Genomic DNA, 27,696 nt, shown 5'->3' on the forward strand with positions numbered 1-27,696 from the left:
TGTCTTTGAAGTATGCACCTCTGCCTTTCACAGACAGGAGCAAGTCCTTAAGATGACTACTATAACAAATGCAAATTATGACTGCAATGGAATTCAGTTATCATGCTGTATACAAGTCTTGGTGAAAGAACAATTTAACCTCACAAGAGTTACGTACACAGCCTCAATATCCTGTTGTGAACATACAAAAAAAATCTGGAAGTATTTCTGTTCTACAGTGGGTTTTGAAGGGTATTTTATCATCTCCATTTGGCTCACCCACATTTCAGTGTTAGCCTGGGGTGTAACCCAAGTATTTATTCTCAAATGAGTTTTGCATGCTTACCCCTTTCTAAGGTTAAATGACTCTGAGGGCAGGGGGCAAAAACGGCAGTGCTACTGACATCTGAGTCAGAAATGTAGCAGCTCAAGTTATAACAACCCAGGCATCAATCCAACTGCACTGCTAATGCAATTCTGTTTTCCCTTTAAATTGATCTGGGCATGCCTATATTTGATGTTGCATACTTCCCACCAACCCCAAAACTGAAAGCACAGCAGAATTTGGAACAGAAGTACCTGAGAAGGCTGACTGCAAGCCAATTTGTTTAAGATGCAGTACAATTCAGCCAGCAGAACACACATATAAGTCAACATGGCACCTCACTAGTTTGAACCTCAGCTAGTTTAAGGAATCTTATCAGCATGACTCATTTTATGACAGAGGCATCAATCTGTAGCTCAAATACCTTCAAAGTGCAAGAACTATTATTCAAACTAGGAAAGCAGTAATGAAGTAACTGCCTAAAATACCTTGAGAGAACTAGATATGCCTATACTAGACATGCCTAAAGAAGCTCAGATACAGTCTTTCACTATAGAAGCTGTATTTATCATAAGTTTAAAACTTGTAACATCAGAGTATGCAAGAATAATCTCAATTTGTAGTTGACAACCAGAAAAGGCTGCTGGAAGTATTCTGATAGGACAATGATGCAGTATTTCAGATAATCCAGAGCAAAATAAAGCTACATGACCTGTGCGTAGGCACAGACACTTCTGTTCATAGACACTGCCAAAAGTCTAACAGCAACCCGAAGAATCAATTCTGGAACAACAGAAATCAAGCAGCCTTAGCTATCAAACAGAACAAGTTGTGCAACAGATTTACAAATAGGTGTGTTTCGTGAGACACCTGAAGAGCCTTCAAACACTCCTGGCATTTGACTCAAATATGGCACCAAGAACATTCTTGACCTTGCCCTGTAGATTTCCTGCAGTTCTGCTGATAGGGAGACAAAATGAAATGCAAAGAGACCAGAAAACAACTGGAAAGGTTTGAGCTATCTATAGTAAATCCCAGGTTCCAAACTGTGGTAAGCAAGTATTTTCAATATGGCACTTCTTCACACTGCCCCTCACTGGAGGGCCTGAGAGAATACATTAAGCAGCCGCTAGCTGAAATAAGGCAGAGCTTAACACTCACTCTCTGCAAGCTAGAATAGGTGGCAGTTTTAACTTACAGACACATCACTGAGAAAGTCTGATATTGAGGTAAAAATAGGCATGTCTGGAACTCAAAACACTTCAATCCTATAAAGAAGGTCACGTTAGCCAACTGAAAAATGGAGTACTTCAAAGAAGTTCAGCAGCTAAAGGTCCAATACAGACACTTTAGTGTTTCTTTGATAGGAATTAAGTCCTCCTTTAAATTTTGTAGGAACCACTTCTAACACTTGTAGAATGTAAATGTAAATGTAAACAGAAGTATCTGAGAAGGACCACTCAGCAGAAGTTATTCTGAAAGCGTTATGAATAACCTGAATAATTTCCAATACTGGTCTTTGTAAGTAAGGAAGATGCAGGCAAATAAACTATTTCATACAAAGTGCTTGCAAAATTTACAAAATTCTAGTGACTATGTTCACTCTGGCAATTTGTTATACTAAAGGATGTTCAAAGAGGGGAAATGGAAAGCCAGAAGACATAATCAGAAACTGGTTCTAAGCTTCTAGGCACCTCAATTTGAACATTTGATGCTTCAACCAACCAGATCATAACCTCTGCAGAGGCCAAACACTACTGCTTTGTTTAGAGTGGGAACTGTAGCACAGAGATCAAGTTTCTGAGAGTAAACTAGTTCTTTTCAAGAGAGACTGACCATTTTAAAAGTGAGGGAGACAGAAGTATCCTTGGAAATCAAGCGTGGCAAGTTATAGTGAGATGTACTCTTCCATGACCTTTAGAACGTTCAGGTATGGTATTCCCTACTCTCTGCCATCAAGGGGCACAAAGAGCTTATTTTTCAGCAACAGGATTATAAAGAAGCTTACTCAAAAGAGAAATGGGATTTTTAATGGTTCCAAGATGTCCACTGTAAAGCATTTCCTCAACCACCTGTCATAAATTTGCACAGTGTTCTTACTACAGAATTCATACTGAACTTGAATTTTCTTGTTAGTTTCGGGTTTTTTTCCAATAACATATACACACTAAATTACTCTAATTATTTAGTTTTTCTTAAATCTGAGCTCTAAAACTAATTCACCAACTGCCTAAAACTCTTCCAAGGGAGTGAAGGAAAAAAAAAAAAAAAATCCATTTGTACCTGTTTCTTCCAGCCATGCCGCTTTATATTTCCTTTGTTTGGTATTGAAAGCCAACCTTCAAGTCTTGATTCTGTGGGGTTTTTTTTAAAAATAAAGCATATTGAATAATTTTATGTATTTGTAATAGTAAAGCAGAACAGCAAAAAGCAAACTATTACTAGAAAGGAAGATGTACTACATGCAGTAATAGGCAATTACCTATTCAGCAAAGCAGAATAAAAAGCACAGCTAAATACAATGAAGACATAAGCATTTACTCATGCTTCATCACAAGCTAACATTTGATTATACAGTTACTGCAAAATTAAGTGAAGCTATTTTCCTTGAGGCCAACATCTAACACTGTAAAGTTTGCAAAGAGCCAGGCAAAGACTTTGCTTTGAAAATGGGTTACAGCTTAAATGGAGAATGATTAAGAGATTTTCAATATAAACATAGTTTAACATTCAGAGGGGCTGTACAAAACTACTCAGCAGGAAGATGCAGCAAGTAAAACAACCCAGAACCATATTTTCCAAGGGAAACAAAAAAAGAGGAGAGCGCACAAGAGCAAGCAAAGCTACACGGGTGTCCCATTACTCACAGAAGATAAGCATAGAAGATAAATAAATAAGGAATGCAGGAAGAATCAACTAGATATAAAGAATAAAAGACAAGCATTTTATTCAAATTTTCAGTGGACAATTTTCCAAAGCGTAACGTAATAATGTATTTTCCTACCATGAAACTACTGAAATAATTTAACAATGGTACAAAGAAGCATCACAAGAAAATTAGCATTCTGCCTAATATGATTCATAGATTTTTAGAAAGCCTTCCAGCTAACTGATACTGGGTTTTGATAGATATTTTTAAAACTATGAAGCCAGGTAATAGCTGTGCAAAGCTATCCTTATTCCATTGATCTGAAATGACATGGTAAAAAGTCTCACAATTTTCTAAGTGTGAGAATGAAGTAATCAAAATTGCACTCCATAACTATGAATTTATTTCACAATTGAGAAGAATTTTGTAAATTTTAAAAAATTGTTGTAAAAAATGTGATTTGTGAAAAAATTGTCAGAGTACAGAAATAGTGCCAATAGCTAATGTATGCGTTCATTACAATAAATTTAACTAACAGCACTGAAAAATTCAAAAACATTTAAAATTTGCTGAAACATTCTTCACAAATATTTATGTAAGAAGGAGCTACTGGTCCCTTTTATCTTTCAGGGCTAACTATGTGAGGTGTATCCCAAGACCTGGAAATACATCCAAACATATAAAAGATCTTGTCCATACACGTTGTTACATAACATTACAGCAAGACTGACAGCCTAGCCTTGTATAAAGCATTAAAATTAGGCCTATAAAAAAACCCTTCCCACACCAGCCTTACAGCGTATAATATTTAGAATTGTCTACCCTTGAAAATATAGAATAATTTCCTAACATTTCTCCACACAGAGTAACTTCAAAATATTGGGGGACCACTGAACTATTGGAATTCTAATTGGAAAAAAGGCATGTTAGCAGAACTCATTCCAGTAAAAAACCTTCCTGGAAACATGAAGGAAATTGGCATTTCCCTGCTTCTCTTATTGGATAAGAATTGGGAGGGTGTGGGATTTCACACCCCCCCTCCCCCCAGACCCACGGCCAATTCTTGATATTCAGCAGATTTGAAAAAGGAATTCTATTTCCTTCATGTCTGCAGGCATCACAGATAGTGCTTGCCCTGTTCTGAATACTTTGATTAGTTTTTACATCAAGAGAATCTTCTTCCAGTTTTAGAAATATCCTAAAACTCAAGTCCTCCATTGCAAAACAAGTGATTAATTGCTGTTAACATAGTATGAACAACTGCAATTCAAAAGAAACACAGTATGGACAACTACATGCAAGGTCCTCCAAATGGGGTAGGGCAATCTCAAGCACAGACACAGACTGGGCAATGAGTGGATTGAGAGCAGCCCTGTGGAAAAGGACTTAGGGGTGTTGGTTGACAAGAAACTCAGTGTGACCCAGCAATGTGCCTTTGCAGTCCAGAAGGCCAGCCCTGGCCTGCACCAAAGGAAGCGTCAAGGGAGGTCTTTCTCCCCTTCTACTCCATGTTCAGGAAACCCGACCTGGAGTACTGTGTCCAGCTCTGGGGGCCCCAGCACAGGAAAGACACAAACCTGCCTGAGTAGGTCCAGCGAAGACCCATGAAGATGATGAGGGAGCTGGAGCACCTCCCCTGTGAGGACAGGCTGAGAGAGTTGGGGTTGTTCAGCCTGGAGAAGAGAAGGCTCTGGGGAGACCCTATAGCGACTTTCTAGTACTTAAAGGGGGCTACAGGAAAGATGGGGAGGGACTCTTTATCAGGGAGTGTAGTGATAGGATGAGGGATAATGGTTTTAAACTGAGAGTAGATTTAGATTAGGTATAAGGAAGAAATTCTTCACTATGAGAGTGGTGAGACACTGGAACAGGTTGCCCAGAGAAGCTGTGGCTGCCCCCTCCCTGGCAGTGTTCAAGGCCAGGTTGGACGGGGCTTTGAGCAGCCTGGTCTGGTGGAAGGTGTCCCTGCCCATGGCAGGGGATTGGAACTAGATGATCTTTAAGGTTCCTTCCAACCCAAACCATGCTATGATTCTATGACTGCAATTCAAAAGGAATAAGCATGCACTTGTGGAAATTGTGGTATACGAAAATCTGGAAAGATCCAATAATGATAAACTTTAAAAGATGCACCAGGTACTACGTTGCTTATAGAGACAGTGTGAGTAGTTATTCTAAGTCACTTCTATTACAGCACGTTCTGAAAGAAATTTCAAAGGAAACAAAAAGTGGATGAGCTATTACAAAGAAATTGTTTCACATTCTTTTCTGTCTACTATAAATCTATTTTAGTGAGCAAATTCTATTTGCATGAGAGATTATTTCTGAGCTGTGAATAACATCCTGCAGTTGAAAATAACAGTTTCTGAACATACTCCTTTTCAACAAAGCTAACAGTCGTCTGGAACCAAATGTACTCCTGAAAGGGTAGATGAGCCCTTTCATTCCAACCTTGCCACAAAGGTTTGTCTCAAGCAATATTTATAGTGTATTTTAATTTCCCTTGACAGAGTTAGCTAGCACAACTGCAAATGCTCATCTGGCGATTTCACAAATATTTGATCCAAAAGAATAATATTTATGAGTGTTCCGATTAAGTAATTAAGAAAATATGGGGTATCTAGACTATGAAAAAGAATCTTCCATTCCTGTCTCTAAAAACAGGCTCACAACTTCTGCCTGACAACTTGTCTGTATTTTGGAAAGAATCCCAGAATTGATACTTCACATTTCCAATCCAGAAAATCCAAGATAGGCCTCAAAAATACCTGATGGCTAGCTGGACCAGAACAGGATATGAAGAAAGAATTCCATGAAGTCTACAGATCTTACAGTTATCTCTGAATATATATTAAAATGTAGATTTGCATTCTAAACATCTTCATGGTTGCCAGGATTCATCAAGATTCAGTATGATAAATGTGAGTTCTAACTGTAAGTCTTCAAATAAAATCATACAAGACAACCATGACCGTACTGACTCATCAAGCAGTTTTGTTGTTCTGGAGCTAATACAGGCACCTTCATGAGCAGTAAAGCATCTCTTTTCAATGTTCAAGAATTTCTACTCCTCACACTCTTCCATAGCAACCAAAAACCAAGATGCTACCTTGCTAATTCTTTCCAGTCTTCCTATTTGAGTCTCTCCTTCCTCAGACTGCCTTATTGTAATTTCATGTGGATCTCACCAAGTATTGCTGTCTGGATTTTGCTTTGAGGTTTATTCAGCTACAAGTACCCATCACCTATCTCAGAAAGCTGTATCTGTGTCCCACCTTAATAAATCAAAAAAAAAAATTAAGGAAAAAAAAAAAACCAAACACCACCCCGTTGGCTTAAATGGTCCACATTTACTATTCCATCCTATCTTTGTATAAAACATGATTTATAACATACACTGTAAAATATTATGTGCTGCAGTTAAACCTGTAGGGCAGCTCAATTCTTAATCTTGCCAATCAGATGAAAACAATTAATTTACAATAGGTTAAGGGCCCTATAACAGGAAAAAAAACCCGTAAGTTTCTCATTATGTTTTGTCAACAAAGAATTCTGTTTACAATCATGTAAGTATTAAGACTTCCTAAGTCCAGCCAGGAGGAAGAGGAATTCCAAAAGCATCATTAAAAAGCAAGTATATCAGCTGTTTCGGCAAGGAACTAACTCTATTAACACTGGAGACATTGACTGAAACGTGAGGTGCTATCCGAATCAATATTCAGGAGTGAGACTTACAAAAAATGCCTGTAACTGAATACAAGGAAGACCTTCTTCCACATCATGGTCTTTCCCATCTGGTGAAGCAAAAGCCTGAAAACAGCCTGGACTGTCTAAACAAGCTAATACCTACCTTGGGAGAGCGTAAGTTGCCTTGGGAGCTATCAGAACTTGAGGGGGTATTTAGCTCAACAACAGAGAAGAACCATCTCCAAGTGAGATGCACCTGTAAGGTGTGTTACCATGGGATTTCTTTGTATCTACCTCCAAATACAGGAAATTTTTCCTTATTTCTGAATATTAGGAATTCATTTTAGTATTACCCTGAGTTTACTCAAAGACTGCAAAGCCTTCTGACTCCAGAATTTTACAAGACGCTCTTCCTCTAAGTTTTGAATTCTACTCTTGCAGCCTCTCTGGTGGCTGGTAACCTAAGCTCCCTGATCAGACAAGACACTACCTTATAGCCTGAACCTCTCTGCCATGCAGGACGACAGTGGAATATGCCTGAGAAACAGGTGTGTCTCAGAAATTCTGCCAACATAACTATCATGGTGCTTCATACCAAGATTTTTCTCAATTAAATCAGGAACCGCCCATCACCAGAATTGAGACCATGGAATCATTCTTTCATACATATTTATATTATTTTTTGTTTTCATTTTTTCCCTAGTGATGTTTTTACTATGACAGGAAACTGAATAAATCATGCTATAATTACTTATTTAGTAATTCTACCGCTTATTTGCCTTAAAAATTTTTAAGGAATGTCTTTGCCTTAAGAACAGATGCATCAGCTAGAGTAGTCAATAGGTTTCTCATCAGACCCACCTCTTAGACAAGATGCTATTCAAGGTGCTCTGAAGGAATTTCTGTGTTTGGGCTATACAAGTGATAGAAATTTAGCACAGTTGAAGACAAACAACTTCATACAGCTGAATTGTAGCAAATGAACTGCTGCAGTATGCCACCTTCTGTTTTGAAGACTAATTACTTGGTTTGCAGAAAAATAACTACATGCTGGATAATTTCTTCTTTCTGTGACATGGGGTATTTCTACTTTGAAGACAGGCATTTTTTTCTCCTCGTGATGGTAGTGCACTCATTCTCTGCCCTCTGCTTGGCTCTTTAACAAACATGTGAAATCTGACTACACCAATGTCACTTAATCTTTTAATTACCTATATGGCTTCTTACTCAGATCTTGATCAACTCAGAGCCTCGCTAAAAAAAAAAAAAAAAAGCAGCATGTAGAAACATGATCTAAATCTAGAAAAGTCCTAATAATATCTATTAGAGGTCCTACCTGTATGACAGAGGAGCACACCAGCACAACTGCAGTAAAAAAATCAGAGGCATGTGTAGAGAAAAGCACAAAAAAAGAAGTGAAAGGCTAGTAAAAATGAAATAGAGGGGTCATGAGTATAGAAGACGAGTATCACAAGAACTTCAAGTAATTGTGATGTTCTAATTAACAATGGAAGAGTTACAGCTGATTTGAAAAGGTATTGCACATACCGAAATCTCTGCCCCAAAATTGAAGTGGCAGGTCATACAGCCAGAAGCTGACTGCACACGTCTCCAGAAAATAACGTACCTTAATGAGGCAGATAAAGAAAGTGCTTACTTCTACAGTCTTTCCAAGATCTAAGAGACAACAGGGTCAACTGACATACTATTGCCCTTAAGAAAAAAACAGGGAAAATGCTAATGCCCAGATGGAGGTACTAGATTTTTTCAGTGTAATACACAACAGCCTTTATGCTGAAAATGGCTGAGAAGGAAAGTGAGGAAGTTCAAAACTACCCATTCATATAGTTGTTTTCTTGCAGAAAAAATTAAGCTCTCGATTTACACAAGTTCAGAATTCTTTAATGAAAAAAATATGAACTAAAGTGTTTTTCATTTAGGAGACACTGTCAAACATAAAGCTTGATTCCAAATAGTAATTTGAGGGGGAAAAAAACACTTTAAGTAAAACCCCCTCTGACTTTTTTACCACAATTAAATGGAATACACTGAGAATTAGTATCTAAGAGAAAAAGTCCTGAGAAATACTAACAGTTCAGAAATATCGGAGGGAGGTCCTAGCAGGTTACAGCTAAGAAAAGAGCAAAACGTTGTTTTGCTAATCTAGTAGCTCTTAAGAATTCCCAGTACTGAGTTTTGATAGAAGTTTGGCCCAGAAGATGTTTTCAAAAGCAGTAAAATAGAAATTTATTTTACAAGATGGCGACTGCCTAAGGGTTTTACAGATCAAACTTCAGAGTGCAAAAGGCTTCTTGAACAGAATTGAAGTTGTGAAAGAGAAGACTATATCATCTGAATGAAAATCTCTTCTAGAACAGAATTTAAATACTAGCTAAAAAAGAAAATCTAAAAATATACTAGGGGAAGACAGGACACAAAAGCAGAGACAAAAAGTACCAAGTAAAGAGAAACATATACTAAGTCTTGTAACTCAGTTGAAATTTCAATGACTTCAAGACCCCTGGAAACACTCTAGAATGTGGCAATCTGAGCAGCACGAATTTCATTAATGGGAAAAGAGACACCTAATATGATTCTATTTAATTTTATCTGATCACCCCTCCACTGAAGTCTTAAAATAGCCAAAATAGAATTCTATTTTTATGTTTGAATATATTTTTCTATAATAAAAAAAATCAGTCTGTAAGACAAGCATTTATTAAGAATTTAATGATGAATTATAAAAATTACTTAACTATATAAAAATAAACCAAGCTCCATCATATGGGGGTTCTTAAGCACAGCTTATTATCACTAAAGACTTTTTCCTGTATCTAGAGATACAGGAGTGGATCTCACAAAAGTACTGATTACGCTTTTCGAACACTGGGGAGGAAGAAATCACTAACCAGTGTAACAGTAGGTCTCAAAATACAGTGCCTGGAGCTGACACTACATGGAAATGGCAAGCTATACTGTATTGTTTGTTCTTATTTTAATCTGCTAAATCAGAGTACCATATGACCATAAATGCATTATGGAAATTCCTACAATAATTTTTCCCATTGGCAATTATTGCTTTGTCATAAAGGTGCTACATGACTGTGAGTAAGAACAAACAAGGTAAAGGCAATTTTACATTCAGGCTATGAAATACAATCATGATGTTGTGGAAGCTGGCCCTGTATTCTATTCACTGGACACTGTATTTGTATCCACTATAATCAACCAGTAGCAAATGTAAGGATATTCTTTCCACGGAAGTGGATAAAAATGCTAATGCCAAGCCATACAGTGGGAGGAGTGATACGAGAAGAAATTAAGACTTAAGTATAAGCAGATAAACTATGAAATAAAAAAAAAAAGTGGAGATGTGATATAGAAAGAGACAGCCAGAAGACTTTAAAAGGCAGTAACTTGGTTTGAAACACTAGCTTCCAAAGCTGTTATATATACACAAAATCAAGTGGTTCAAATATGCTTTCCTCTTACCTGAAAGATTTCCATCTGTTTCATCTGTCTGGAGACTAGCAACACTGGTAGAATCCATTCCTTGCTGGAGGTCCAAAATTTTCCTTCGTAGTTGTTCTATGTCACTCTCTTTACTATCCAGCTGCATCTGGAGCTCATTCCTGTATGTAGATTCTTCTGCCAGTTGCTATATTTATATACACATGCATAGTTACTTTGGTATCAAAATTATCGCAGCAAAACATTCTGAAAGTAAAACTCATTATGATGTTTTAAAATATCTCTAGATAATTTTGACAGCATAAACTATTATAGAAGTGTTTGTTCAGCCTTGGAAAAAAAATAATAAAGATCCAGCAATGCATTCAAGTACAAAACAGTCTGATTAATCTATTAAATTACCATTTGTTTTGAAAAGGACACCACCTACCAGTGAGATAAACTGCATAGATAGTATTGCTACACTATCTATTCAGTTTTTTAGTCTTCATAATAGGTCAGTAACTTCCACAGTTAAGAATTTAGAAAGGGGAAATGAATGACAACAAGCTCAGCTGAACACTTGTCAAGTTCTCTGCCTCCCTAAAATTCTGTAGCCTAGAACATCTGAAAGAGAACTTCTTGTTTTTTCAAGTAAACTAGGAGCTATACGTTCTTCCTGCAGAGAGAATTCCACAATGTGACAAAAAAAAAAATTAAGATTATTTTACCGCTTGCATTTCATTGAGTTCCTTTTGGTATTTCACTACCATCTGATTGAATTTCTCTTTTTCTTGATTAAGCTCTAATTGGAGCTTTCGATTTTCCTTCTCTTTCTTCCTCAAATCTTGCATATTAGCTTTCTTTCTGTCTATTTTAAAATCTTTCCGATTCATTATCTCAGCCAGCTTGTTGACAGCCTGTTTTGAAAGAGAAAAAAGAAAAACAGTAAGAAAAAATTATATATGCAAGTATGGTTCATACAAACGTTCCAAGTTCCTCTAGTTACAGGACTTGAATTTTTTAAAAAAAAAAAAAAAAAAAAAAAAAAAAAAATCTTCATCAGCATAAATGGCCCTTAATGCACACTAGAAGCAATACTGAAAAGTACACAGTAGCAAAATTTTTCTTTCAACTGTAAACATCAATAATGCATATTATATATCATGGTTAATATAAATTAATCTCAAAGGAACTAAAGAGTCAGTTGCACAAAAAACAAACAAAATATCTGATATGCAAAGTAATTATTGTTATTAAATTGCATAAAAAGTTGTACCTGTGTCTTCAGAGTTCTTTCAGTGTTAATGCTCTTCTCATAATGCATTCTAATATTATTGATCTCCTCCTCTTTTTTCATTTTATATTCTGTTAAAATAATATTCAGCTTTGAGGGATTTTAGGACAAGGTAAATATTTCTAAGCTTAATCACTTCTACAACTGCATAACTTTTTTTTTTTTTTTCCACTCATGTCACTTAATGTGCAAAATACACTTTGCAGCGATAAAGTTTACCAGTTTAGTGCTTCAGTAATGACAGAAAATTACCAGAAGGATATATGAGAAAGGCACCAAGATGAAACACTAAAGCCAAAATATGTATTTTTGTTTCCTGGCAATGACTGTTTGTTGCCCCACTTTGTTTGCACTACCAAAAGTATTTCTGCAGCACCAAAAATTAAGTCAGTCCCCACACAGAATAAAACTGATGTGACTGGATTCACATTCAGAAGAGATTCTCAAATCAGGCACAAATAAAACATGGGGGGAAAGGGTTTCTTTAAACAAGGAATGACTCTGTTACATTCCTCAGACACACACCCCCACACACATACACACCCTTTCCCACACCAGTTAGTCAATTCTACCCATCTATTCTCCTGAAGTTTCTAGAAATATACATCTCGCTGATAAGGATCTCTTCATCAAGACTACAAAGAGTTAAAGAAAAATTTTCAAGTATTTGAAAGTAGCAAACTCCATAAACTAAAAAATACTGACAACTGCTTACTCACCCAATCCCTGCTATGATGGAAAAGCAGAACTAAAGGAAGATATTTTAGCATGCCTTCCTGCCTACATAGTGCTTGCAACAACACTGGCAATATAACCAATAAGGCCTTCACTCTCACAATCAACAGATATTAAAACATGCATTCCAATTTTATGCTTAGTCAAATGCAAAACCACAGAAGTAAACTGAATAAACTAACATCCCATATAGTGAGAATGCATGTAAATAGAATGCTACTCCACTGATACGCATGAGATCACAACTCAGATTCTGAATCTAGGTGAGATCTTAAGGAAATTGAAATACTGATACTGATCTACTGTAAATACTGGAGATAGAAACAAAAACTTTAATAAATACATTGTGTGCAATAAGAAATCAGTGAAATACTTGTCTTTAATAACTTCCATACATACAAGAGCATGGCTGGGAGAAGGGGGTTAGACAGACAATATATGGATGAGATGTACTGTACAGGCATTCCTGACTATGTCTCCAGAAACTTGGCACCAACTTGTTTTAAAACAAGTGAAGAAGCAGTGCAAGCAGAAACTCACTTTTTCCTACCTGCTACAGCTAAGGTTTTAATTGTTTTCAACAATAAAGGCAGTGCATAGAAATGGAAGCAATACAGTAGGAGTGGCAATTTACAGACATGGAACAGTTTGAGTTGAAAGGGACCTTTAAAGGTCATCTAAATTCAACTGGTCATCTAAGTCCAGTCCCCTGAAATAAGGAGGGACATCTTCAACTAGATCAGGTTTCTCAGAGCCCCATACCACCTGACCTTGAATGTTTCCGGAGAGGGGGCATCTGCCACCTCTGGGCAATCTGTTCCAGTGTTTCACCATCCTCATTGTAAAAAATTTCTTCGTTATATCTAGTCTGAAACTGATCTCTTTAATTTAAAACCATTACCCTTGTCCTATCTCAACAGGCCCTGCTAAAATGTTTGTCCCCATCTTTCCTGTAGCCCCATTCTAAGTACTGGAAGGCTGCAATAAGGTCTCCCCGGAGCCTTCTCTTCTCCAGGCTGAACAGCCCCATCTCTCTCAGCCTGTCTTCACAGGGGAGGTGTTCCAGCCTTCTGATCATCTTTGTGGCCTCCTCTGGACTCACTCCAACAGGTCCACGTCTTTCTTGTACTGTGGACCCTGGAGCTGGACACAGTACCCAGGTGGGGTTTCATGAGCATGGAGTAGAGGGGGAGAATCACCTCCCTCAACCTGCCAGCCACACTTCTCTTAACACAGCCCAGGATATGGTTGAATTTTTGGGCTGCAAGCACACACTGCCAGCTCGTGTCCAGCTTTTTCATCCACCAGCACCCCCAAGTCCTTCTCAGCAGGGCTGCTCTCCATGTGTTCCTTCTCTAGTCCATACTAATATTGAGGATTGCTACAACCCATGTGCAGGACCTTGCACTCAGCTTTGTTGAACCTCATGAGATTCACACAGGCCCACTTCTTGAGCTTGTCCAGGTCCCTCTGGAAGCCATCCCATCATCCTTCAGGAGTGTCAGCAACACCAAGCTATGTGGTGTGGTTTGCAAATGTGCTGAGGGTGCACTCAATCTCATGGGTTTGATGTCTCTATCACTGATGAAGGTATTAAGCAGTACTGGTCCCAGTACAGACCCCCGAGGGACACCACTTGTCACCAATATCCATCTAGACATCAAGCTGTTGACCACTACCCTCTGGATGTGACAATTCAACCTACTTCACATCCACCGAACATCCATCAAATACATCTCTCTCCAATTTACAGAGAAGGATGTTGGGGGGGACCATGTCAAAGGCCTTATAGAAGTCCAGACAGATGACATCCATAGCTCGTCCCTTGCCCACTGATGCAGTCACTCCACCACAGAAGGCCCCTAGCTTGGTCAGGCAGGACTTGCCCTTGGTGAAGCCATGCTGGCTGTCTCGAATCACCTCCCTGTCCTCCATGTGACTTAGCACAGCTCCTAGGAGGATCTGTTCCATTCCAGGCACAGAGGTGAGGCTGACAGGTCAGTAGTTCCCAGAGTCCTCCTTTCTAAAAATTGGTGCAATTTACATGAAAGATATATTTTCAAAATTAAAACAATGACTTGCATTATTTTTCATCAAGCCCAAAATAATAGGCAAGATAAATAGCAGCGTCTTCACTCATTTTCCATTTTACCACATATGCTTCAAAGTCAACTGTGCTTCATAACAGATAAATTAAAACTCAAAACATGACATACCTTCTTCCTGTTTCTTAATTTTTTCACTGATCTCTGAATTTTCCTTTGTTATTAAATCAACATCTTTGGTTAATGTGTTATTAGTTTCTTCCAGCTAAATGAAAACAAACACATTTTAAATAAAAAACATGCCATAAATTCCAAAAATATTTATAATACCATTATTTAAAATACCCTTAAATCTGTAACAGCCATTTACTTGGAATGCCTTCCTCAGATTATATACAAAAAAATCTGTTTACCTTTCAAACCCAAGGTTTTTTAAAATGGTACTTTTCTTCTAAGCTGTCTTGATTTACCAGAAGGCTCAAAATAAACCTGTCCCAGAAAGAATTTTTTTTTCTTAAATGATCTTTGCAGAACTGACAACACTGTAGTATATAACTAAAAACTCAATTTAAGCAAAATTAAGATTGTCAGTTATTGAATGTGTCAATTTTCAGTTAATTTGTAGTACTTTGGAAGTAGTAGTACCTAGAACCATGGTACCCTGAATCCAGACAGAAAAGCAGCTGATAGATGACATAACTCCAGCATTCAAGGCTAGAGCAGATTTGTGGCATCTGCTGCTAAATAGTTGTCATATACCATAAAAAGAGGTATAAATCATCGTAAAAATAAAACTACATTTGGTCTAATTCAAAGCATACATAGGAAAATACGTACATATGTTCGCAAAAAAAAAAATGGAAAGGGAAACCATTACACTTTGAATATGTTAGCTGCCAGAGTCAGGATCACTTTGCTAACCACTTAACAAATACGTATTAAAACCAGACATAACTGCATTCCTGAAAAAAAGGTTTTGTTTGAAGCCTGCAAAAATGATTGTGCATTGAACTGTCTGACAAAATTACCAGAATATTTGAAACCAACAACATAGTGGCAAGAAGGTATTCCTTCAATGCCACAGAGAGACAGTCTTCTGAATGCTTCTTATGAAAAAGTGGCATCCTGGAGATATCAAGCTTATAAAACAAAACATGCATAAACACACACTACTTCCACTATCTTTACACAGAGATATAATATCCACAGCAGTACTAAAAGAAAGCTTTGAGCAACCAATATGGGTTTGGTTACACCCAGAATTTTACTCAAGTTTTACACCCCCAGGATTCTTAAGAATATCTGCACAAGCTGATGCTAAATGGGAGAAAACAATAATGATAACTATGCTATATATGGTTTGCTATTTGAAACTCCTCAGTTAAGACATTTATCAACTTGATACTAATACCTAAGAGCTACGCTGTAAAGTATCTTCAAAAATTACAGTTTGAGGGTTGTTTCTGTCAGGGTTTTTTTTAACAGTTTACCAGTAGGAAGCAACTCAAGACTTTCAAGTATTTTTTTTTAAAGACTAAGTTACTTTGTAATAACAAACTGTAATACACAGCTCCACAAATTTACAAGATTTAAATAATAGACTGGGCAATGACAAGAAATAATCAGAAAAGACTTAACTGAATTACAGACATTCACTTGACTTTCATTCTGGCTTCACCTCAGAATCATCAAGTCTGCATTTCTTTGGGAGTTCATATGATGGGATTTAAATATTTAAGGTTCCAATTGAGCCCAAAACTTAGATTCTTAAATAGTTATCACTTACAATCACAACAAAACTTTTTAAATTAAAATAAAAACATACATTTCTGTTTCCTTCTGGAAGATACATATAGGTATTAATTACAGCAGAGTAATTTACCCTTCTTATGATGCTGTCCTTATCAGTCATTTCTTGCCTGTGTCTTGATGCTGCTTTTTTGCTTTCCTGACTTAGTTCAAAATACTGTTCTTCAAGGAGTGCTCGTGCCAACCGTTCTGACTCAGCCTTGGTTTCAGCTAAATCCAACTGGGTAGTGAGTGTTTCTCTGTAAAGACATTAAGATTTTGTTCTCCTATACAAAACATTTGACATTTTCCGGAAAACAAACCCAAATGATACACTCAGCTAACTGTCATTATCTTAGTCTAAGAAAAACAAGCTTTACAAAACCACAATCTGTACACTTGTATCTTTCAATGGACCACACAAGCTACAGCAGCAAGCTTACTACAATTCAAATAAAATATCAATCACCCATGAAACACCAACCCTTAGGAAACCAGATGTCAAATTCTCCTGCCTTTGAGAAATAAAAAGTAAAATTAAAGTGTATATACAGTGTGGTCCATCAAAAGATTACTTAACCGTATCAGTATTAGCTACCTCTTCACACAAGATTACTGCTCATGAAGATGTGTGTTCAAGACTGGTTTTGAACAATAAAGTTTCTGAAAACATACAGTGGTTCTATGTCTACACAACCTTTTGCAGAAACACTTGCAAATTCTATCTACAGCTTGAGAGGCAGGGAGCATTAACTTAGGTGCAAATATCACATTAATATACACACAACTTCTAATCAGTTCAGCATAAAAGCCCAACTTCCTTGCTGTTGCTTGGAGTACAGGGAGAGCTCTTATGTATTTGCCTGCAAAGAAACCCACATAAAGCACAGCGGCCAGTCTAGCACCCACAAGTCAGATGTCCCAGGAACACGTGACACAGCCCACAACATGCTGAAATAGAAGTGGCAATACATTACTGTAGCACAGGCTCATGACAGATGCCCTTCCTACATTACAAAATAAAAAATATTTACGCAATGAAATATGTATTACTATGGGGTCCACTGATTTGGTACACCTGTAGTGGATACAGGCCTCTACTGTAAAAAGGTAACTGTTGAAGTGTACTCAAGAGTTATCACAATTCCCATAGTTGTATCCAGGTGAAAAACGTTTATGATGAACACGAAAGACTGTGGAGAGCAGTGAGGGAATAAAGTAAGATGAATCTATAAATATAAGGAAGAAAAGAAAAAAAGGAAAAAACAGGAGAGGAATAAAAGAAGTCTCTCCTACCTTCTCCCTCCTTTTTTTCAAATTGGATACTACTCCTGAACAACTGTGCATCAACAGGTATTTTCCTCCTACACTGTATTTATTAGGACAGCATCTTTTCTTTCTTGCTTTCTTAGCTCACTGAAATGCATCAGGAACACTGTACACAACCTCCTCCCTCCAGATTGTTTTAGAGTGTTGATGCTCAAGTAGAACAACAGACCCAGACTTTAGAAGAGAGAACCTCTGCTTCATGCATAAGGCTGCAATCTCCTTCTTCAGGATAAATAAATAAACTGGGGAAAAAAAAGCTTAAACATCTTTTTGCTAACTTAGAAAATAGTAAATTGCAATTAACCACAGTTGGATTAATTGGGTTTGCTGTAATCAGAAGCATACTAAACTTACAATTCAAAGTACTTTTATTATCTTTTTCTCAAACTATTTTATTGGCTATAGAAATATACCAAGTAATTATCGGGATCATATAGTCAAATAAAAAAAGATATTACACAAGTAAGATGATTACCATAAATTGGAATGTTTTTTTTCAAAATTTTGCATCTTCCTAAATTTTCAGAAGCCATCACTCTTCTTCCAGACATTACAAATAGGAGTCCAAAGCAAATAAAAATAACTATATCTGGCTTTGTCAGTCACCATAGGTAACATCCTATGTATGTGCCATCTTATAAGGAGTTATGGAACAACTGAGAGACCTGTCTTTTTTCTAAAGAAATGAAACATTTTAAATCTGATTCAAACTCATGAGTGAGACCATATGGAAAAACTTATGTTTATTTAAGAAACATGGTGGACATACTTTTCATTTTGCAACTCCTGCATTTTTCTTTGAGTTTCTTTATTCTTTTCATCAATTTCTTCTTTCAGTTCCTTAACCTGAGTTTTGTAAAGTGTCTGTAAAAGAAAGCATAAAAAAAATTATTACTCAAATTCCAATGTGAAATTCTTAATTGGTTTGAATCTTTCAAACCCCAACACATGCCAGTACTGTCTTTAATGGAATTTCCTCCTTCCTGCCTGAGACGCTCCTTTCCAGTCTCCCTTGTGTAGGGAACAGATGCAACCACGTTAGTTTTCAATTTTCTAGTCTGGTTTCCTACACAGTTGTACAATCACACCTGATGACAAAAGGGAAGGAAGGCACTGGGACACAGCTGAGCAGGTCTCTTGCAGACAACAGGACAAAACTGCATTCTCTTGTAGCATCACTGTCTCAAAACATTAGTCAAAAAAGCCTAATACTGTCCTATACTTTCACCCGCTGCATTTTTTTTTTAATCCATGTATCTTTTCTCTTAGACTGTTTTTGTGTACAGACTGACTTTGTCTTAACTGATTCAAGAATTTATGTGAATTACTTCTGTTCTTACTAACTATATTGTTATTAACACCATATTCTGAAAGTTAAAATTTGATCTTCTACAGTAAAGTACTTTTGCTAAATATTCAGACTGAATGAGGAAATGTCCTATTTGAACTAGATGCTAGTGAAAAAAAAAAAGAATAAAACAATACTCTGGATCTTCTTATTAGTAGTATGTTACTGAAAAATGCACAAGAATCTGTAACACATAATGAAATTACAATCATACACAGTTTAGTAAGACACAAATATTTTTATTGCCCCTCCAAGGAAGAACTGAATTTAAAAAGCACTTCCCTAAGTGAAATGAAACTGTCCATAGTCACAAATGTATGCAAAGTTCATAGAGCATCTCATGCTATTGTTTCTTTTCCCAGAAATGAAACAAACTAAACTAAACCTATGCAGTAAAAATTTTGGCTACCTGGAGTACCGAATAAGGCTCTTCGGGGACTCGGATACAGAGAATACAGTATCTTTTTAGATGGATGAGGAATATGTGCAGAATGCTATTGGATCTATGGCTCTTAAATATACTTATGGTAGATCAATAGCACAAAATATATTCCAGTATGTATGAAGATTTTGAACTCTCTACAAAGTTCGCAATTACATCAGAAAACTACCTCTATCACAAACTCAAGACAGGAACTACTCTGATTAGCAATTCAGGTAAGAGTTACTCATTTTAATACATAAGATTTGACAAATAACTACAAAGCAACATACTAGATAGACTATCTAATGTTCTTTAATTTTTTTGTTCACGTTGTATTTCAAGCAGGATTTTGTGAATTGATGATTTATTACAGGTTATTTACATTTAAAAAATTTTAATATGTCAAACTATTTGCTGTTCAATGATTTAATGTCAAAACATAGTACTCACAATTCTTCGCAAGTCTTACCGAAAAATACTGCTCAGCCTCAAGCTGATCCTGAAGCTCACGCATTTGACCTTCATTTCCTCTGTACTGTCTTTAAAGAAATAAAAAAGGAAAACATGTAAAAAGTCACCTACTAACTAATTACTGTTTCTAACCAGATCAGCATCCTACAAAGATCTCACATTTGCACACATATTATTTCACAAAGACCAACAGTTCGCTGTATCCTAAAATTCTGATTTGATTATACTCCTTATTCTACCCTGATGGTTGTTTCAGTAAGCAATTTAGAAGACAGTGAGTACTCTAAATGGAGAAATGTTAAGTCAGCTGAAGGAAGATAGGATAGAAGCCTAATTAATGAAAAAAGTTTTCAGTCAGCTTAAGAAATGTTAAGAAAAAGAATCAGGTAAAGGGGGGAAAAAAGCTATTGACTCCCATGCAGTTAAACTGAGTGTGTCTCATATATATATATATATATATATATATATGTAGATAGGTAGATATATATCTATATCTATGTCTTGACATAGAATGATGAGCCAAAAATAGTTCTGCATCATAGCTCATAACAAAAATATTCCAACGCTGAAAGCTACATACAGAAATCATAACACGCAGCTAAAAATATTCTTTTAGTTTTGGAAAAAATGCCTATGCACCAGAGAACTTTTCACTAATAGGAACAGGCAAAACAGTACACGTATAATTAAGCAACTTTTTCCATCTTACTTCAGATTTTTACTTACTTAGCAAGTTGAGCCAACTCAAATTCCAGTAACCTCTTTGCTTCCAACAACGTATTGATTTCCTGTTTCAGCTGCTTCTCAGAACCCTTCAAGTTATCTGCTTCAAAAGCTTGTGCCTTTAAGTCATTCTGTGCCATTATTCGCTTGTTCGTCTCTTGTTCTAGCTTAAGTGTTAGATTCCTTACCTAAGTGAGAAATATTTCAATTTAAGAGCATTTGCTGAATCATTAATTGCATGTGGTTGAAAGTGTTTCATGTATGGATTATTTTAAATCAAACACCATTACCTTGATGCTACATGTTGTACAATACATAAAAATAACCCTACATCTCCAAACGCTTCAGTGCAATAATCTTATAGAAAGATGTTGCCCTTACAGAACATAGTGATCTGACACTGCATGATGATAAAGCTTCCCCATAGTTAGCTTATTTCAAAGTTCCAAATGTGTTTTATCTTATCTTAAAGGCAACAATGGAAGAAACCCAAATTGTTTGCTGAAAGGTCCTGCAAACCTCTCTGTGGATTTCAGATATTCTCACCCTAGAAAAAAATGGAGCCTACCAGCTATATAAAAACTAATTTACACAAGTTGTGACCCCTAAGAAAGGTGTTATAACTTTCATTCCAAGTGTCCTGCAAAGAACAAGTAAGGATGAAATTATTATTCTTAGTACCTAGTTTTAGCACTGAGTTTTCTAATTGCATTTCCTTGACCAAATGCTTTTCTGGAGAACACAAACCATCCAAATCAATCAAGGCTACACAGCCAAATTTATAAGCAAGTTTTTCCTTTAAAAATAGAAGAGAGAACACACACAAAAAAAGCATTATATTAATTGAGAGGTCTAATACGTAAGATATCCAAGAGCTAAGAAAGAAGTGGAAATTACCTAATACTATTTAAGGAACAACTGCCTTAAGTTCTACTGAAAGATGTATTACGCAAGGAACTCAGTGTAAGTGAATTTAATTTTCTATTTCTCAGTGGAACTATAGTTTTTTATTTACACAGCAAATTATTAGTGGTGAATGTTTTACTTACTTCCTCTTCCAGTCTCTCTTTTTGCTCAAGAAGGTGTTCCAGTTTCTGCTGAGATTGCTTGAGGTCAAAGTCCAGCATGGAACACTGTTTTTCAGCTTGAACTATACGATTTTCTGCCTTTTCTCTTGCTGCCCTTTCTTCCTTCACTTTTTTTTCCATTTCTAAATAAGATTAAGGAAAGAAAAACAATAAAAATTAATATGTAGCATCTGCAAGAATGCTTCTGTAAACATGGTCTTACATATCTTAATATTTTTCGGACCCTTTTTTCAGCTATTTAAGCTCTTCTGCTGTTAAGATGGACTGATTACTGAGTAAAAGCTTCCTGGCATTGCTACAAGAAACACTAAAAAAGAAATATAATTCCAATTTGCATTCAAAGCACTGGAATATTATAATGACAACCAAAAAATAAATAGTGAAAGAAATAAAAAGGCAGGTTCTTGAAGTAATCATTATGAAATAAAGGCAAAGTTTCATTTCTGTAAATGGATAGTAGAGCAAAAGAAAAGAAATGCTATCATTTGTGTTAGCATTCTGGAAAGGTACAAACTAAACATTTAGGTACCAATTACCTTTATGAAGAAAATCTGATGTATTTAAGATATCAAGACACACCTTTGATTCATGAGTATGTATCTATAAAAGAAACTTCACCACTTCAGACAACCCTAATACAACATCAGTATTTTTAATACAGTTACACAGAAATAAGTGCTCCAAGATATCTGATCTGTCTAGATAATGCATTCTTTCAATTCCATTTAGCATTAGCCAGAATGTCAAGATTCAGTAGCATTTCAGAAGCCAAAGTTTTGAATTGCGAACACAGCAAGATACTCAAAATATTAAGAAAGAATGCAATTTTTATGGTACAAGTACCATGTCAGAGAAAATAATTTAAAATATGTAGTTTTCATGTTTTAAGATTTTGATGTACATTCACACAAGGGTTTAAACACTTATACAAGACTACTACATTATAAGATACTGTGTTTTAAGATATGATGATCAAAATATCTTTTATTATGTATTTACCTGAAACTTGTATGAAACACTTACCACACATTGCAACTGATCTTGCCTCCTCTATTGACTGATGTTTGTCAGTTAATCGAGCTTTAGTCACTTTGTGTTCATTTACTTCCTGTTCTAACCGGTCTTGTAATGATTTGAGTTTGTAGTTCAAATCTATCTCTAAATTATTCTTTTCCTAGAGATAAGCAAAAAGTTACCAGATTTCTAAAATATTTCTATAACATCTGAGCAAGTCACATTTCCATTCTTCCCTTTTTTAAAAAAGTGTTAACTTTCTGTTAAAAAGAAATAATGTTATTTTCCATGCTTAATAAAGAATGGTAACAGACAAAAACTGTACTCAGTGCTCTGGAGGAAAATTCATTAACCTTTTCCAGTAGTCTATAAATTCTTAAGGTAAATGGAAACTTCTCAGTTTGAATGATTAGTAGTCACCTAAATTGGAAATATACAACTAATCCACCAACAACAGAGTGAGTACAGAGGAATCTGATTATTGTTACCTGGATGCAATTCTGTTATTTCACTGTTGGGACTGCCAGCCATTAACAGTAACTCATGAAACAAGCACTGGAGATGAGCTTTGAGAGACAGGGACTTGCATTTTGGATTGCTGTTTCACGTTAACACCAAATGAGAACTGTAACTTCTTATAGCTTCCCTCATAGGTAGTCCTATCTCTCTGGTTTATTTGGATAGACCACACAGCACAGCAAGTCTTTACCTGGCTTCCAAACAAAATTAACTATCTAGCCTATCTGGAAAGAGCATGCAGGATTTCCTTTTACTCTTCTTTACTTGTTTCTCCATCTTGGGTCAGGGATTAGAGATGTTAGGGGAACATGCTGCTACCACTCTTTAGGAAGGGAGGAAGGACAAAAATTGAAACAGTTCAGCTCCAGAGTTGATCAAAAGGTCTGGCACTCATCCAGTCAAATTAAAAACCAGTAAAAACAAATTTGAATTTTAGGGTTTTAAAAAGTTCAATTCGTAGATTTTCAGGAGGCAAGTCTCTGCAGTGAGTTAGATGGACCGAACAAAAATTACTTGCTACTGGCAGAAGGGTTGGATCCTTGAATTAGTGATAGTGAATGACAAATGAGAATTTTACATTCAAACCTACAAGTAAGAACTACCTGAGAACTCTGAGACCTACCATCCTGGTAAGACTGTAAATTTGCACTATTCAGTTAATCATTTTAACAGGACTGATTTAGGGCAAGAACACAGGATTTAGCAATGTCAATAAATACTGTTTGAAACTACAGTCAAGAGCTGACAAAGAACCTTAGCCTCAACATCATTTTACCATACCTTTTCTGAATGATTAAGCATATCCTGTGCTTGTTTTCTTTCTGCTTCCACTCTTTCGAGATTGTTTTTAACGTTTTTTACTTCTTCTTGTAAAGTTGTAATCCGAACTGCCATAAGAAATTAAATATCCTTCAATATTAGTTACTCAATTTAAATCAACAAACTTTTCAACTTTTCCGCTGATTTCTGGGCCCCTAAAATATTTAAACCTTCAAATTTTTCAGATACACAAAGGTTGTACATTGTAAAGGAAACTAATCTTTTCAGCCACTCTTTATGCATGCCATTAGTAACAATTCACAAAAAACAATCACATGCAAAACTTGCTACCTGCCTTCCATCACTCCCAATATCTAATATACTAAATTTTTTCCAACTAATCCAAGTTCTGCTGTGCTATGCATCCAGCACTTTTTCTGATGTTAACTACAGTAACATGTAGATAAGGCATATTACATAGAAAGACAGTCTCAAATGGATCTAGAAGCACTAAATACAACATGTATTCACCTAACTGTGACTCAAATGCTCTGCCATGGATCAAGAACTATTCCCTGTCCCCCACAGCATCTACCACAACACCTTGGTGCGGCATTGGAAGTTTACACTAAATAGTAAGTAGAATCACAGAATAGTTTAAGTTGGAAGGGACTTTAAAGACTGTCTAGTTCCAATCCCTCTGCCAAGGGCAGGCACACTTTCCACTAGATCAGATTACTCAAAGCCCTGTCCAACCTGTCCTTGAACACTTCCAGAGAGGGAGCACCCACAACCTCTCTGGGCAACCTCTTCCAGTGTCTCACCACCCTTGAAAACAGTTTCTTCCTTTTTATCTAATGTTAATATACTGTCTTTCAGTTAAAACCACTGTCGCTTGTCCTGTCACTACAGGCCCTGGTAAAAAGCCTCTGTCTTTCTGATAAGCCCTCTTTTAAGTACTGGAGGCCCACAATAAGGTCTCCCCCAAAGCCGTAGTAGTAGCATCTGTGTGTATACATATCAACATGCCAAAGTAGTAGTGTCTATTTCTAGACTGTGGAATTTGAATTAGCTCCTTTAAAATAAATACTTTTTTTTTTTTTAAATCTTTGATTACACTTAACAAATAGAGTATACAGAAATATACCTATGTATTGGGTCTGGCAATTCAAATACAGCTGTCTACAGTACAGCCCACTTCACTTAATTGTGAACTAAAGAGACATCCTGGCAATATGTAAAACTATGAGATGGAAGAAGATAAAGTCCTCCTAAATCTTATGCTCTTCTTATTCATTTTAAAGGTGCTTCTAAAGCCAGCTGTATGAGCTGTATGAGTTGTGGTTAATGGAGTTAAATCCAGTTGGTGGCCAGTCATGAGTGGTGTCCCCCAGGGCTCGGTTTTGGGGCCACTCCTGTTTAACATCTTTATTGATGATCTAGACAAGGGGATCGAGGGCACCCTCAGTCAGTTTGCAGATGACACTAAGTTGGGTGGGAGTGTTGATCTGCTCGAGGGCAGGGAGGCTCTGCAGAGAGACCTGGACAGGCTGGAGCCATGGGCTGAGGCCAACTGGAGGAGTTTCAATCAGGCCAAATGCCGGGGGCTGCCCTTGGGCCACAACAACCCCCAGCAGCACTACAGGCTTGGGGAGGAGTGGCTGGAGAGCTGCCAGTCAGAGAGGGACCTGGGGGTGCTGATTGACAGCCAGCTGAACAGGAGCCAGCAGTGTGCCCAGGGGGCCAAGAAGGACAATGGCATCCTGGCTTGTGTCAGCAATAGCGTGGCCAGCAGGGACAGGGAAGGGATCTGACCCCTGTACTCGGCACTGGTGAGGCCGCCCCTCGATTCCTGTGTTCAGTTTTGGGCCCCTCACTACAAAAAGGACATTGAATGACTCGAGCGTGTCCAGAGAAGGGCAACGAAGGTGGTGAAAGGTCTGGAGCACAGGTCGTACGAGAAGTGGCTGAGGAAACTGGGGGTGTTTAGTCTGGAGAAGAGGAGGCTGAGGGGAGACCTCATCGCCCTCTACAGCTACCTGAGAGGAGGGTGCAGAGAGCTGGGGATGAGTCTCTTTAACCAAGTAACAAGCGATAGGACAAGAGGGAATGGCTTCAAGTTGCACCAGGGAAGGTTTAAACTACATATTAGGAAGCATTTCTCTACAGAACGGGTTGTTGGGCCTTGGAATGGGCTGCCCAGGGACGTGGTGGAGTCCCCATCCCTGGAGGTGTAAGAATCATGTTGACATAGCGCTGAGAGATATGGTGTAGTTGAGAACTGTCAGTGTTAGGTTAATGGTTGGACTGGATGGTCTTCGAGGTCTTTTCCAACCTAGATAATTCTGTGATTGTATTTGAATTACATAAAACTACTTAGGTATATACCAGCAAAGCACCTTAACCCTACAGCCTTCAGGAGAAGAACCTTTTCCTGTAGGCTGCTGAGTTAGATGTGGTCAAAAACACATTCTCAAGTGCACAGTCTTCTCATGCCATTTGTACATCCTGCTTGCAATTAACAACAGGCTGGATGAAACTACATTCAGTCATTTCGGAGGAACTTTACAATCATTCAGCTGAAACTGATGTATTTGAAGCACAGTAAATAGGCAACATGATTCTTGATAGTTCTTTCTTTGTGCTAGCAAAGCTTACCTTAAAAAAACAAAATCAAAACCACCCAAAAGTCCTCAAGAAAAGATCGTGTCTCATGGAAAATGATTTTCAATACTACAGACAAATGGTTTAAAATGAGAAATTAAAAGGCAGGATCCATTAGCATAGGCAGAGTTATGAACTAATGTATCTGAATAGTTTCTAGTATGAAGAATCAGGAGTACAAAAGGCAAAAAGCTCCAAGCATCCTGAAAAAAAGGATTCCACATCGGCATCCCTTACTATGTTCTTCATGCTGCTTCTAAAGTAACACAGAAGCATCATAAAGAAAACAAATGCAATTTAAAAACAAAATGTTTTCCTTCACCAATTAAAGTAATGCAGGGTAAATCAACTTAGCTGCTGAACCAAGGCAGCAAGACAGTGTTGTGTCTTCCCTGGCACTGTATCAGCTTTTCATATTTTTTAGCAGGGCAGCCCCTACAATCAGTGTTTCCCACACTTTGATTTTAACACTCTCCCTCCCAAGAGCTGCTCAGACACAGTCAGGAAGCAACATTCAAATCTTTAGAAATTGTTCTATTAAGTCACAATCACTGTGCAGGTTTGGCTTCCTCCCTTTACATAATTGTATTTAATAAAGTTGGGTTATCACAATTTTTTCGGTAAAGTATAAATGCAGAATTACCCTGTAGTTCTCCAATCATTTCAGATCCATGACTTCTGTCCCTTCGTTCCGACTCCAAAGCTGCTTGCAGTTGGTAATAATCTTTCTCCACCTGCAGTTTTGTGCTTTCTAGAACTCTACACCTTTCTTGCAGTTCTCTATTCAGTGATTCTACCTGACTTAATGACTTGCTCATTTCTGTGTTACCCTTTCTCAGTCTTGCTGCTGTATCCGATTCTGTCCTCAGCAAATCATTTGCTTCTTCTAGCTGTTAAAATAAAACAGACAAGATTCTAAAGTATAAAAATTATTGGGACCAGTTTTGTTGTATCTGAATGCTTGATACTGCTTCTCTAATCTAAGAAATAACAAAGACAATGAACAGAAGCAACATACTTGCTTTTGTAATTGTGTTATCTTCTCATTTGTAATTTGTGAATGCTGGCTGATTTTTTTCAAGTCTTCCATCTGATCTTTTAGCGTGGACACTAAAGAGAAATTACACTATTAATACATCAGATTAAAAAATCCTTAGATTTGGGGATTGGGGGGGGGGGGGT

At 37.0% G+C, this 27,696-nt stretch overlaps 1 protein-coding gene across 5 annotated transcripts in view; it reads right to left on the reverse strand.

Moving 5' to 3' along the window:
* The window catches only part of ROCK1 (Rho associated coiled-coil containing protein kinase 1), a 93,483-nt gene that overhangs the window by 12,098 nt on the left and 53,689 nt on the right, over window positions 1–27,696 (reverse strand). For 2 of the 5 annotated variants that reach the window (XM_026842044.1, XM_026842043.1), the window contains exons 15-28: window positions 27,533–27,624; window positions 27,158–27,404; window positions 23,872–23,978; window positions 22,582–22,732; window positions 21,520–21,680; window positions 20,474–20,658; window positions 19,746–19,815; window positions 18,274–18,368; window positions 16,270–16,435; window positions 14,559–14,652; window positions 11,590–11,678; window positions 11,042–11,230; window positions 10,353–10,518; window positions 2,588–2,658 (exon numbers count right to left, since the gene is read on the reverse strand). In XM_026842044.1, the coding sequence (XP_026697845.1) occupies window positions 2,588–2,658; window positions 10,353–10,518; window positions 11,042–11,230; window positions 11,590–11,678; window positions 14,559–14,652; window positions 16,270–16,435; window positions 18,274–18,368; window positions 19,746–19,815; window positions 20,474–20,658; window positions 21,520–21,680; window positions 22,582–22,732; window positions 23,872–23,978; window positions 27,158–27,404; window positions 27,533–27,624 (1,883 nt within the window). Of the gene's footprint in view, window positions 1–2,587; window positions 2,659–3,171; window positions 3,221–6,506; window positions 8,226–10,352; window positions 10,519–11,041; window positions 11,231–11,589; window positions 11,679–14,558; window positions 14,653–16,269; window positions 16,436–18,273; window positions 18,369–19,745; window positions 19,816–20,473; window positions 20,659–21,519; window positions 21,681–22,581; window positions 22,733–23,871; window positions 23,979–27,157; window positions 27,405–27,532; window positions 27,625–27,696 lie in introns of those variants that run through there. The other 3 variants (XR_003397728.1, XR_003397729.1, XM_026842045.1) reach the window with 3 other exon arrangements.

The sequence above is a fragment of the Athene cunicularia genome (genome assembly GCF_003259725.1).
Source record: "Athene cunicularia isolate RWA chromosome 2 unlocalized genomic scaffold, athCun1 chr2_part1, whole genome shotgun sequence".
NCBI lineage: Eukaryota > Metazoa > Chordata > Aves > Strigiformes > Strigidae > Athene > Athene cunicularia.